The 14726-nt window shown below is 43.0% G+C and overlaps 1 protein-coding gene across 2 annotated transcripts in view; it reads left to right on the plus strand.

Annotated features, from left to right (window-relative positions):
• The window catches only part of mnat1 (MNAT1 component of CDK activating kinase), a 32377-nt gene that overhangs the window by 6602 nt on the left and 11049 nt on the right, over positions 1 to 14726 (plus strand). For both annotated transcript variants that reach the window (XM_063498959.1, XM_063498958.1), the window contains 6 exons: positions 641 to 793; positions 1177 to 1250; positions 2221 to 2324; positions 2560 to 2700; positions 3779 to 3910; positions 13022 to 13143. In XM_063498959.1, coding sequence (XP_063355029.1) covers positions 641 to 793; positions 1177 to 1250; positions 2221 to 2324; positions 2560 to 2700; positions 3779 to 3910; positions 13022 to 13143 — 726 coding nt within the window. The remainder of the gene's footprint in view (positions 1 to 640; positions 794 to 1176; positions 1251 to 2220; positions 2325 to 2559; positions 2701 to 3778; positions 3911 to 13021; positions 13144 to 14726) is intronic.

Genomic DNA, 14726 nt, shown 5'->3' on the forward strand with positions numbered 1-14726 from the left:
TTCATTTAGGCACCATGTCAGGAATAATAAGAAAGTGGGGGAAGGTTGGAATGACTTTTGGATACGTTTTTAAAAAGGTATAAAATATTTCAGATTTATTAAAAGCTTTAGTTTAAATGACAGTTCAGCTTAAGTAAGATACTGCTGTTGTTCATCTCTATGCATTTCCCAAATTACATAAGACTCGGTCCTTTCCTGTAATGATAGACTATGCCATGAACCAAGCTGGATTTTATCATATTATGCAACGTGGCAAAATGACTGAGGTCTGTTGAAATAACAATAAAGTAAATGTTTTTCCAGTGCAGACAGACGCTCCGCTGATGGGGTGTCGGGCTAATTTCCTCCGCTCTGAGAGCGGGAGGCAGTCTAATCGACATTCCAATCATAATCCCAGCCATCTTTGAGCACTCAGAGGAAATATTCATGTGCCCCATTATCACCCATTGTGTCTGATGGTTTACAGAGGTTTAAAAAAAAAAAAACCCACACAAACACAAATCTGCTTTATTCTGAGGAAAATTGCCACATACGCCCACACAAGCGTGCTTACTACTGACTCTCAGAGGTGCCCAAGGAGGGTCACCTCTGGGGAAAAAATGCAGTTCAGTTTGCCGTTTAATGCCTGTTTTTGTTGTAGATGCGAGAACTGCGTCGAGATGCTGTTCGTTCGCGGCTCGGGCAACTGCGTGCAGTGCGACACGCCTTTGAGGAAGAGCAACTTCCGCGTGCAGCTCTTCGAAGACCCGACAGTAGATAAGGAGGTGGAGATTCGTAAGAAAGTGCTGAAGATGTGAGTGAGGGGGACTGTGAGGGTGAGGGGTGTGGTTCTTGGTGTTTATGTGTCATCCCGTGCCTCCTCCCACTTCTTAAGCTACCTTTGTCTTTCTCATTACACTGTTTGTTTTGTAGACAATGCATCTCCCCGGGGGTGCTCAAACGGGAAGGCTCTTTCTCTGCCAGATTTTTACTTCTCAGCCCCTCCCTGCCTCCTCTCTCTTCCCTGTTATCTGTTCTTTAATAGCCCCTAATTGACATCTAATGTGCTCCTATTAGGCAGGATACAGACATGGTATTATAAAATGGTTGATTTAATGGAAGCTATTAATGTCAGTGCATATTTGCTCTCACCAGGTTTTACTTTTTTGCATCACCACTTCTCTTGTTTCTCTGCAGTTACAACAAGAGAGATTTTGACTTCCCCAGCCTGAGAGAATATAACGATTATCTGGAGCAAGTGGAGGACATAGGTAGGAGCTTGGAAGCTTCATGCTGAGACTAGCTTAATGATTTCTCCTTCACTCTGGCTGCACAAGAGGATGTTTTACAGGCATTAGTGTCAGCCCGGGCCACAGATTAGGAAACAGAACTTACAATGTTCACACATCTTCACTGGCAGGTCAGTGTAAACTTGTAGCTTGGATGTATTAGGAGAGCTGCAAAGCAGTGTAAAAATCCATTTAAAAAACAGACAAATAAAACTGATGGAGTGTTTCTTAAAATAAATAAATAGATATACCATTTAGGCCAGTGATGCTGTTTCCACCAGTCCAGTCACCTGTTCGGTTTTTTTTCTCAACTTTTATTTTCACATTAGAAAACTGCAAGTTTAAACAGTTTAAATGCTTCTCCCATCCACCGCTGGTTTATTTTACACAGCGAGGGTGTAGCTAAATTGAGCAGAAGCTAAAAGGAAAGCTGTGTGTATGCAGATAAACTTCTATATAATTACATTTGGCAGATTTCTTGTAAATTGTCTCTTTCTAGCAGCAACACCTACAGCATGTATATGGGTGGGTCTTTATTATATTAATTTGTATTATGAAATATATATGTGTTAATAAATGGTAGTGTATATTGTTATAGATTAATCTGGCAACATATAAAATAATCAAATTGGCTTTTTTTGTGGGCCAGTTAAAGTGCGATCTGCTGGCTCGACGGCCCAATGAGGGGGAAAAATGTTATGATTAATAATTTCTACTCAGCTCCTCTTTACATCGTCCCTGGGTTTAAGATATCACATGCATGTTAATTTCAACATTTCAGTTGAATAAATTTGTTGTTATTTCGATTACAGTTTTAAATGATTTGGAGGATTTAGATAGTGGGTTTAATTAACGGTACTGTGGACTTGGAGACAGTGGTTCTGTCCACAGTGTGAGTTGTGATGGATTGATATGTTGAATAGGTCAACAGTGGCTGTTCTTTTGCACCCAGTGTATAATTTGACAAACAACGTTGACGTGGAGAACACCAAGCTGAGGATGGAGCAGTACCAGAGAGAGAACAGAGATGTCATCCAGAGAAATAAGGCCAAGCTCGTATGTACTTTTGAAGGTTTTTTCCCCCTTCATAAAAGGATAATACCTAATAATGACCCTTGTATTTAAGATAAACACTGGGCTTTTTTCTTTTAAAGCCAGCTGCTCTGTTTGTCTAAGAGGGCAAAGTGTAGAATCAAGTGCAACAGGGCGGTGCTACAGCTTGTGTAGAATCAGCCGCGTGGTCAGTAAAGCGACAGGTTCTTCCAACTTGCCGACTCTCTCTCCTCCTCAGACACGGGAGCAGGAAGAGCTGGAGGAGCTTCTGTTGCTGGAACAGCAGAGCAATGAGCAGCGGCGACTGGAGGTGCTGCAGGAGGAGCAGAGGCAACTACAGGCCAAGAGGAAGAACAAACAGGCTCTGCTGGACGAACTGGTGAGATGCACAAATGTTGCACGGCCGTGTGCATGTGTAATGACAAATCTAGTGATGCAATTAGCGAGTCACATTATGACAGATGTTCCATGTCGGATGTGCACGCACTCTGCTCTAGGGTTCGTGGATGTGAGATCATTAAGAGCTTATTACCAGTCATTGTGCTGCGGGTTGCATTGTTCTCATTCTGTGATTCCAAAGCCTATCGGCTCCATTGTGTTGAGCTGCAGGCTTTGAAAGTTATTGTTCCGGCAGAGCGGGCTGCTGAAGGACCATCACAGATAGCTGGCTAAGCTGTGTGTTTGTTTGTTTAAGGCACAGGGCCTGTTGACTGTAGGCAGATGAGATCAGCTCTCACACCCCCCAGGGGAGCTCTCCTGAGCTCTGACATCTGTACGGCCCTGTGGCCAATAGGCTTGCTATTCTTATGTGTGAACACTCACATACATTACATCAACAAATACATTTAGACTGCATGTTGGCGTTTCCCGGAGTGGCTAACTAATCAATAAAACACATCAGTGGGAAGTTGACACACACTAGATTATTGTTCTTCTCTAATACAACATGTACTCTACGCTGGATTCACATTTGTTATCTGCCATTTTATTTCACTCATTTGAGTAAAATGTGTCAGTTCTTATAGTCAGAAGAGGACCCATAGTATGGAAACTGATTTAACCGTTATTGGCATATTGATAAATACCCCCCAAAAGCTCTAGACTGTCCCACCTTTATAGTTCACCCCATCAAAAATGTCCTACCTCTACAGTGAACAATGTGTCCAGGCTTGTGTTCTTAGATCTATGCGCTTGGCAATACTCCACTGAAGAAATTGAAACGTCCGACCTTGCATTTAATGGAGGTGAAGACGGCGCAGTGCACTTGAAGCGGCGTCCCCTGACAGCGGCACAGTTTTGCTAATATGACTTACTAAAGTTTTGTGGCAGCTGGCCTGAAAGCAGCCCATGCTCATGGTGACCCAGCAATGGGTGGGATATGTTCAGTGAACTACTGCGTTACATTTCACACACTCAGATTAATACTTACAAAGTCTATATACTTTTTTTGTCTCCAGGAGCAGTCTCAGCTTCCTGCCACCCTTTTACTTGCTCAACACAAAGTTCGCGCTGCCCAGCTTGAGACCCAGATAGAGCAGCAGAAACAGGCTGTGAAGCCCACCAGTCTGTTTTCAACTGGAATCCATATGGTAAGTACAACAGTCATATTGTAGTTTTCTAATTCTCTTTTCACCCTGAATGTGTGTTATTTACACACACAGGAAGTGATATGACTTATATGGTCATCAAGGAGCTGCTAATTCAAAGAAAAGCAGCTTTAGAGGAGGATGGAGCCAAAAGTGCTCGTTTCAGCCTGACAATGAATGGAGGGGTTGTATCATGACCCTACATGAGCTAAGTAAGGATAATTTTTGTGCTGTAAATCATGCACTGGTTTTCCAGCGAAGTTCAAGAATAAAAATATGGAGCTCTAGATGGAGCACAATAGGTCCCATTTAAATCCTGAGAGTGTTCGCCATGATAATCTGGGAAGGTTTTTTCCCTCGCTTACAATTGTGGTTGTTTAGAACCGCTTTAATTTTTTTTTTCTTTCCACTGTGGTTGGGCAACACATCACACACACAAAAAAACGACTGCTTTTCATACAAACCCCTGGACTAAGCTTGCTTGTTAGCATACGTCCAACAGACTAAACTTTGCTGCTCTGAACTTGTTGCAAAGATCTAAGACAAGCAGCAAAACAATGAGAGCAAAATGAGCATCAATCAAGTTTTAAGAGGCAGTTAATACACATAGTGACATGACTCTGCCCAGTGCGCTAAGGTGAATCTGAACTGTTGAGGTCATTAGTGTCAAAACTTTACACGGATTGCTTGTTGACAATAGTGTGGTCATACATGGCCACACTTTGAAAAGGAGGATGTTCCTCCATGTTTGGTGCTTCTTCAGTGTGGGAAGAGGCCCTCACCTCTTCATTCATGTCATCACATTCCTCTGGGTGCGCAGTAGGTCCCACAGAGAGAGAGAGAAAGCATGTGGGCTCAGGGTTTCGGCCACTCTGAGCTTGCAGCTTTGTGCGCACCGTGTCTGGAGGGACCTTCCATTTGGCTGTAGCTCAGGTTTTCAGTCGTTTATTTTCATTTTACTGCGATGAGATAGGCTGTGTCATCATCCCCACCCCTTTCACAGCAACCCTCATGAGGCATGGTTGTCTTCCCACAGTTCAGTGGTGCGTGGGAGAGATATCTGCTTAGTACTCACCTCAGCTCAAGCTGAAGCAAGGTTTTGACATACTTGGGTAGAACCGAACTCTATTTTTGAAGAGAGGACTGTCTCATAAAGCAACACTCAAAGTATTGAACTGAGCTAAACGGGGGGATTCAGTACTCTCACTTTCACCTCCTTAATATACAGCGTGAAGTTAAAAGTTGCTGATGGAGAGAGAAACTGCATGATTATGTTGCTCTTGGCTTGTTCTGTGCATGTTTTTCCTTGCTTCTTTCTCCCCATTTCTCTTCATCTTCCCATCCCTGTGCTCTTGTTGGTGGAGTAGAGCTCTCCCCATGCATCTGCTGTTGGACTTGAGAGACTTGAGTCAGGGGAACGTGTGGGTTTGGATTTCCCTTCACCTCAGAGTCCATAAGAATGACTTCTGTTTGACTTGGTGGGGTTTCAGCACAGAGCGGCAGATTCCTGGAGATTGCTGGAATTCATTTATCTGCTAGGTTCTGGTCCCTCGCTCCAAAAAGGGTTTCAGTTTTTCTTCAGCAGAAATTAGGAGAGACAAATGTAAAAACACACTTTTTTAAAGCTGGGCCACATTTCTATGATTTTGCTTTGAAGCAAAACTAATATGTGCCAATCTCTTTAGTAACTGTGATATCATTTACTGTTGTAATGATTAGTCATTTTTGTAATTTTCAAGCATAAATGGCTCTGGTTTCCTTGGACCCTGTTTTCTATCACGAGAAGAAAGTCTTATATTTAAAAAAGCACTTTTAAAGGTATTTGCTTTAGGCCTGGAAAACTTTAACAGTTTTCCCAAACTGCTTAGAAATATCAATCGATGAAGTATTCATTAGTACAAGTCCTATTATCGCTTGTGAAATACACTGACAAATAAGAAACAGTTTCATGTGACAGTGATGAATGGACTTGGAGCACATTTTTGACCTCTTGATTTTTTTCATTTGGATGTTTTTGCCGACGTGACGTTCACCAGTCACAGGAGCACAAATGTGCGGCGCCCCTGACTCTCTGTACCCACAACCCCCCTCTCTATACTGCCACCTTAACAGTATTTCAGCCAGCTGTTTCATCCGTGGCCAAAGTGAGCCGTCACCAGAGGAATGACATATCTGCCTGTCTTTGGGCTGGAAATTGGGGATGCCAGTTATTCTTCAGCTTCCTAGTCGTTGCGGACTTTATTTAAAGAGTGATCTAATATTGCATCTAGTTGTGATATGTTGTCAACTGGAAACACGCATGGGGACATCTCAGCCATGCTGGCTCCGTTCTTTGCCAGAGTGATTTTCTCGGAGTTCGTGAAGGGGACTCCAACCTTGGCCCTGATGTTTCTGGTTATGCACTACCATTGCTGTTGAGCGGATGTTTGAGGAAGTTCACCAATCCTCAGGGAAAGTAGTCTTATTCCAGGTGTGATTTTTGAAGTGGGATGGGCCTGGTCTTGCCTTAGGAATGGTCTGAAATCACTCACTAATCCTTTACTTTGTAGGGACTCTATTGAAGCATGAGACACACATTACCCGTGTGTGGGTGCGCACACACATATAAATACACCCCCTCCTTAGCCAACCTGAGTAAACATCCTTTGAAGAATAAAGTGTCTTTTAAAATAGATGTCCGCTGATATCAAAAGAGACACTCTGTGTGGGCGGGAGGTGACTATTCGCTGTTTAAACAGGTTGCTTGTTGTAGTCTGACACATAAAACGAGCCTCGGTGCCAAGCTTAATGACAAGAGTCACAATGCTCGGCACCTGCTCTGACAAAATCAGAGGGTAATAATTAGCATACAAATGACATCTACTTTGTTTTTATTGTACTCTTGCGTGCTTGCTTTATTTGTACCTGTACATTTTCTTAGATTTTCCGGTGAAACAATGTGTGTGTGTGTTTGCAGTTGGGGATTTTGTTTTTTTTTTTTCCCCAGCTGCTACAGTGTCCCATTCCTGAAAGCATTTTGACCGATGGGGAATCTTTCCACCTTGGGGGCAGCTTTCAGCGCCATCTTAAATGAAAGGTCCCAGGTTCCTGCGCTGCTGGGGCCCAATCCCCTCCTCACAGGCAGGAGAGCAGCTGACATACCTGACGGGGCCGGCATGGGCACCTAATGAAAGCAGGAGGCAAGCGCACACATAAACAAAAGTGGAACTCACACACACAATCGGCTAAATGTGGGTGGAAAGTTTATACCTAAACATTGACGTGTAGCTGGCTGAAATAACCTCGGGTCCTCTCTGGCTGTAGTCCATTCTACTCTTAGGCTGTGGAATTTGAATACCACAGAAAACACAAGCGCACACAAACACAAACACACACAGACATGCTGTGAGCTTGTTTGCTCAGGCCTGTTTTACTTGGTTAAGTTGTCCTCTAGGGTGACCTCTGCGCAGTAGACGTACTTGTCAGCGCTGTGCAGGCTCTGCTTTACTTCGCTCTGGCAGACTGGCCCAACCTGTTTTGCCTGCGAGTTTGTCGCTGTATACTTAATGCAACCCCCACTCGCTCTTCTTCAGTGTTATCTTTATATCCCTTATTCACAAATTCTTACAGAAGCAGGTAAATTATGTTGTTTATACTGAGATTGACCTTGCAGCGTTCACAAACCAAAGGTGGCATGTTTTATGTGGGAGAGTGCACAAACTCTGTCCTTTGGCCTTTTCCTTTATATTGGACTGCTGGCACGCATGGTTGAAAGCTCTGGCGTGGGGGTGGGGGAGTGGGGGGTCACCTCAGGGAGAACCGTCAGCCCTGATTGGCACCAGCACATGTGGGCATTCACACCTCTGCCCCTGGCCCCGGCTTGGCCCTGTTTAGGTTGGCCTCAGCAACCCTTGGGCAAGCTGCTTCAGCCCAGCCCAGCGGAAAAAGAAGTTGTCAGCTTTAGGGGCTTTGCGCTGGGGCAGCTGCCACTGGTCAGGCAGTTATATTTAAACTTGTAAGGCAAGGGGAGGCACTATATGGGAAGCAGTTTTACACTTGCTACTTGCTGCTTAGTGGGCCGCTGGGTAGCCCAAAGCTCTTTATCCATACAGAAGCACTGGCAGCACCAGTGCGGAAGGTGGAAGTGAGGACTGGAGTTGGGATGGGACTAGCCTGGCCCTGAACCGTGGTTATTATTTTTATCCCCTCTGCAAAACCAACCACTGTTCCCCCTTTTCCATTGTTCTCATTATCAGGATTTGCATTAGCGCCGAGTGCCTCGATGGCTCTGGAGCTGTGGCTTCCCAAACCCTCGGGGACCACATGAGTGTATGTGGTTGTGTGTGCGAGTGCGTGGATGTTGTGGGAAGGTGCTGATGGAGAGGTTAGTCTCAGCAACCTTGATGTGTCCTGCTGAGCTGCAAAGTCAAGGGAGAGAGTGGGATGGGCGGGGAGTGCTGACGATTGTTCCGTGTGTGTGTGTGTGTGTGTGTGTGTGTGTGTGTGTGTGTGTGTGTGTGTGTGTGTGTGTGTGTGTGTGTGTGTGTGTGTGTGTGGAGGGGTCTTGTGACCCACAATCTGAGCTGTTGACCAATGAGCTTTTTGGATTAAAGTTTGGCATCGTTAACGCTGTATAAGATCTTCTTCTTTAGCCTTGTTTGACCGCAGTTCTCACATTTTAAATCCTATTCTAATCATACTTAGCATTGATGGTCAGTGCCAGTAATAATATAGCTTAATATGCCATTAAAGCATATTTTTTGTGAATTATTTAATGACACGTTCTAGTACTTTCAAAGTGATGTGACTTTTATGAGAGTCCTATAAAGTTACTTTCATGTTTACCTATATTTTTAGGTTTCAGGCACAATTTTTCTACTTTTGGGTCTCTATGATGTCAGTAAGAGCTCATCCCTAATATGGTCATTTCCTGCACACAGTAACTAAATAATAAGTGAGGTTTATTTTTATTTTTTATTTTACCTTTATTTGTACAGGTAGTTCCACTGAGACTCAATGTGTCATTTACAAGCGACACCTACATCAGACAAACATATTAAAATTGCAACAATAAAATGGTTAACGCACAAATGTTTACACAGTCAAAAACAGGAACAAGTTCCCAGTGATGATTTTGCAAGTTCATTTGTACATCTTTTTAAGTCTGCAAGTCAAATCAGTATTCCACGTGTTCCTTCATGTATTCCATGGAGACGTGGCACAAAAGGCTCTGTAACATACACAGCTACTTTACTGAAGTCCATTAATAAAAACTACCCCCTAAAAACAATTCCCGCTAAAGAAATACTTATGTGTAATGTTAAAGCACAATATCAGCCAGCACACCTGTTACCTGCATCAGTTAGCGGATAGACACCTGCAACAGTTTTACTTGGAATTGGTTGTGGTACAACCGGATAATGTTGAGGTACAAATTCAGGGTAAGTTGAAGTACTCCCATTGGCATGACGGTGATTTCCTCAAATCATCCTCCCCTGCGGTTTTATTAAGATTGATGGCCTCCAGAGTTTCACTTTAATGCCACAGGGGTATTATATGAGCCTTAAAACCAGTTACATGCTCAAACTTGTAATACACTGTTGTATAGGTAGGAGGATGGGCCTCCATAATGATAAAACCAGATGTTTATATTGGCTCTTGCTGGGGCGTTGTTTCAGTAGCCCCTTAGTCCCTCAGCCATTTCTGCTCTGCTGGGTCTGGCTGGGGGTCTCTCTCTCTCTCTCTCTCTCTTGCTCTCTCACTCTCTCGTTGTCTTTAACTGAAGGACTTAGAAAACAGCATTCATACTCTAAGTCGCACTGACTTGATGTGCACATGATTAAAACCTCAGCAGTGGTATTAGCTGTAGGAGAAATCAGTCCTGAGGGGTCACGGCTCTACATTATGGGCATTCATACAGTTTTTTTTTTTCTCTTTCAAACCATTTTGTATGTACTACAAGTCATTCATTTACACATTTCTGTAAATATAATTAGAAGTCGCTATGTTTGCGTGGACATCTTTAAAGGCTGCTTTTGTGGGTGCTGATGCATCTGTGCCAGTTTTCAAGGTGCCCTTGCAGAGGAATGTAGAAGAAATTTCCACAGAATGGGGGCTGGGTCTGTTGTGTCTGCCACTTAAAAAAAAAAGAAGAAGAAGAAGGTCTGATTTACTGCTCTTCAGCCATCTGCAACTGCCAATTTGCTGCTCTTTCTTTACCACACCACCACTGAGGATTTTTCTTCTTCTTCTGCTTCTCCTTCCACCTTCCCTTTGTCCCAGTGCATCTCTTTGAGTGCGCAGTAGGGGAGTTAAACAGTGCTGAAAGTTTAAAAGAAGATGGATGAAGAGTCTGAAAGAGTGCAAAAGAGAGTGAGAGTGACTGGGATTGCGTTCATTGGTCTGGATTTCATTAGCCTGTGGTGGGGCTCCTCTGCGTTGGATGAATGGATTGGATGGTATAACGGAGCACTGGTACCTCAGGGTTAAAGGTTGAATGAAAACCATGGAGAAGTGTGTGCCTAGTGTTTTAAAGGAAACAGCGTTTATACACTAGCAATGCAAATATATTATATATTTTTTCTACTTTACTAGCATATAATAGGCATTTACAGTTGACAATCTGGCCAAGCACAGATACCCAGCAGTTTTTTGGCATCCCTTACAGTCGAACAGTATCTCTTGTGATCCAAAGTACATAAAAAAAAAAAAAAAAAAAAAATGATGAAAGAAGAGGAAAAATATCGTTTAACTGACAGTGACATCATAAGGAAATGTTTTGGTGTGATTTGATATTTAGCTTTCATAATTTCTTCTGTGGAAAAACCCACTTTAAAAAATTTTATTTTTTTTATTGCTGTTAATGTGCTGCAACTGCCGTTATCCCCGTTGCCACCCACACCTTCATGTGTAAACCACAGCTGAATGCAACAGGTTTAGACTCGTTCTGTTAAAATAATTGAAAGTTATTCTGGGAAGCAGGATTTCGTGAAACAGACGAGATCCATCTGTTTAACCTCCTATAGGTAAACGTAATATTGGGTGGGAGGTGGGGTTGTTTTTATTTTATTAACAGTTAGCCCATAATGAATTCAATATCTGGGTTATATTATGGATCGTAAGGGAAAAATTATGCTGGCCTAATGTGGTGGGAGGTGAATGAACGGTGGTTAAATAATTGTCAGGATAGATATATTTATTTTTGCAGTGTATTTTGTAATAAGTTGCAGGAAATTTAAAAAATAAAATGCAAAATACACTACGTAGACAAAAGTCTTGGTCCACACCTCTTCATTTTTCAGTCCCATTGCCACATGTGTGCAAAAGTACGTAAAAACTCGTACGTAAAAACTAACTCGGTACATGCAGAGCTCAAACCTCCTCTGCCATTAACATCAGCACAGAAACTGGGCTGTGAGCTTCATGGCCGAGCACATCCTTTAGGTGTAATTTGAATGTGGCCAAGTATTGTACTAATCTGTTGTCTTTCTGTATTTCAATAACTGTTGTTACTTATCTCTCCTACTTTTCTTTTTGGTTAACATCTTTCAGTAGGGTTGCATTTATCGTTCTGCACTGCTCTGAGTTGTCCATTTTCAGCATTTAGGCGCACGACGACATCCTGTTTATCTGTGCCAAGATGATGAGGTGGAGGTGGTGAAATATCAAAGACCTCTTTATTCAGAATTTCTGTGTAAAAGTTGCGTTAAGGCTGCTGCATCTCCAAAAGCATGTGCAGATTCTCAAATTCTTTTGGCTGCGTCTTTCTTAAGCTAAACGACGTAATCTTGTGTATGCCTGTCTGTTAATGTGACTGCATGCAGTTCAGACTTGCACTGTTGAATGTGATAAGTTTGTCATTCAGACATGAAGCGGACCAGTTCAGATGCTGTCAGATTAATGGGGGGAAAAAGTGCACATATGAAAGCAGCTTTATTGGGACCTGGAAGGAAACTCTGCATGTGTTGTCATCTCATGTCTTTGGTGCTTTTGTAACTTCCAGCTCAGGTTTTGGTTGCTCTATTTCCCCCGTGTGTGCGCTCATATGGGCCAAAGCATGTGTGAAGGCAGGCAGTGTGAGGCCGCGGGGCACATGTTACTCGTTTAGTTTGGTTTTCATCGACTCCCCTCTGTGTTCTGTTGTTTATACTCCCCCCACTACTTTTTTTTTCTTGGCTTTCTCTGTTATCTTTTTATCTCCCCTTTGTCTCTGAGGTCCTTCGCTGCACTCTAAAATAGTTCATGTTTGTTTAAACATCATCCTTTTTAATTCCAGGTTTGTTTCATGAATCAGGCTTGTCTTATGAGTCTCATTACTTTAATGCTGGAGAAAACATAGCAGTCGGATGCTGTGTGGAAATTCCCCTTTGATGGCAGAGCCCCAAATCGAACAATTCTGCAGTATCCCGAAGAAGTCTCGTATTTCTCACTCGATCTGCACGGTCAAGAGCATTAGGAACTGGAGTAGTCTGACTGAAATTTCAGCTCGGAGTAATTATTGATTGGATTTAAAAAAAAATATTAAACAACTTTTATAAGATTTACAAGTGTTTGTAATTGGAACATATTTCAGTAGGAGGCAGCTTTGATGGACATAGTTTTAGGTGAAACCACGGGAAAAATAATCACAACTCAACCCACAAACAAAGCATTTCCTCCACACTACATTTATACATTATCAGCCGATTTCTCTTTGGTGGTTTTATATAACAAGCCAATAGCCATTTTTGAACCAAAGTACACTTGCTTTGTTATCAGGAATTACATTTCGGCCGACCACAATTTTCCTGAACGATGTTCTCATTCTTTTTTTTTCTTTTTTTTTTCCTGTTCAGTTTCCGAAACTATTTGACCGCTAAAAACATGTTCAGTCACTGTCCTGCCTCAGTTTCTCCTCCAAACCGCCGCTGCCGGGGGAAAGTGAAAATGTTGTCAGACAGAACTTCTATTTCCAAACCAGTCTGTCAAGAACCAGTGGGTGCTAATGCTGCGGATTGATTGACTTTAACCATATTCCAAACAGTTTTTGTGTGTTTGCGCCATAGCCATAAAGTTTCCAGGGTTGCACGACGCGCCGAGACAATGACGATTATTTCCCGTCTTGAATGACGTGCCTCTTTTGTGTTTTTATTTCAGCGGCAGACGGTGTCTCTCCAGCCTGTTACCAAGATAGAGGACGTTCTTTACCACTACAGACCCCTCCAAGTTGAAACCCATGGACCCCCGGTGCCTGAACTGGAGCAGCTGGGCAGACTCGGGTACAGTTATTTACTCAGTCTCATTTAGTCTCAAGAATTCTGAAAATGTGGATTTTCTTTAAGTTCTTGAGAAATTTCCTGGAAAGGATTAAGCAATATGGCCGTATGGTATGAATAAAGATAAAGTTATGTCATAGTCGAAATTGTTCAAATATACGAGATGAATTTATTACCAGTTTATACACAGAATACTGCTGGATTATTGTTTCTAAAATAGAAGTAATAAATTAAAAAGGTTTTCAGGAATGATCCCATCAATTTATAGTTCCATGTCAGTTACAGGAAATCTTGGGAAGGATAAGATAAAGTATTTGCAATTCATTTAAATTATTATGTTTGAAAAGGTTTTGTTGTAGGTGTAGTGAGTAGCTGCCAGATGAGAGGTCTGCTTGGAAAATCTTGACTCTCTTCTGATTAACTGGGAGAGTGAAAGCAAAGTGAGGGCGGGGAAGGGAGGAGGGAAAGAGAATAACAGCCATCACCCTGCCACAAGCCGCCACAGTGCATCTGCAGGAGCGTCCATTAACACACAGGAAGTGCTTTCCCCGACGGCCCCTTTGGGCCAATCAATCCACGACGCCATTGGTCCACTCCTCACCGAATGTAAGCTATCTATCAGCCAACCCAGCGCCCAGCCGTCTGCACTGCAACTGGCTGGCACTATAGCCTGCCCACACGCTGAGGGCGGCCTGTGTTTATTGGGTGACAGAAGCAAAGTGGGGTTATAGCTTTTTAATTTCAGGGGCAAGCTCAGTGCTTCACTCTAGCAGTAACTTTAATTTGGCTGAGATGTGCATATTAAAGTATAATGTCAGCGTGTTTAGGATAAAGGATTTCTAGCTTTATTGTTCCTTTTTTGTTCAGGAAAAAGTTGCTATTGACTTTTGTTGCACAATCACCTGGAAAAGCACACGCTGAAGGTGAAACGTTTCAGGAGAGTTTAAGCTGAATAACTGCCGCTTGTTTACATTATGTATTCAGTGAAGTGCTGAGGTTCTACTTCTTTTGGCCAGGCTAATCAATATGCAGATGAAACACATCTCACAATTTTTGCCGCATGCTGGAGCTCAGAGGAAGGAGGAAAAGTAGCCCCCCCCCCCCCGTGTCAGCAGTTCAGGGGTCCAGGAGGACCGATGCTGGAGAGGAAGGACTCTGCCACAGAGATAAATGAGGCTCTGTTCAGTTCAGTGAAGAACACCAGTCCCTTTGGTGCAGGCTGCAGGCAGCGACACAGACAGCCCCCTACAGACAAACCACAACTCCCAAGATGCAATGTGCTGTTAAGTAAAAGAAGGGAATAGTGCTGACATTTCTGCGCTGCTGGCAGTTTGTGATTCAGCTAAGTTGAGATTTTGCGATGTACATAGACGATCAAGCCTGTATACACACGCGCCCACAGGGTGCCCCTAAATGTGCTGTAGGCTTTATGTCACACACACTCACCTTTTGTTATTGCAGTCCCGGCCTTTTGGCCACAGTGGAACTCATGTGATGTGGTAAATATTCACAAGTGTGCATGCACAAGAGAGGGAATGCAGACAGCGTTGAGAGAGTGAAAAGTGAGTCCCCCGTGTAGAGCGTTG

The sequence above is a fragment of the Pelmatolapia mariae genome, linkage group LG16_19 (assembly GCF_036321145.2).
Source record: "Pelmatolapia mariae isolate MD_Pm_ZW linkage group LG16_19, Pm_UMD_F_2, whole genome shotgun sequence".
NCBI classification, from domain to species: Eukaryota; Metazoa; Chordata; class Actinopteri; order Cichliformes; family Cichlidae; genus Pelmatolapia; species Pelmatolapia mariae.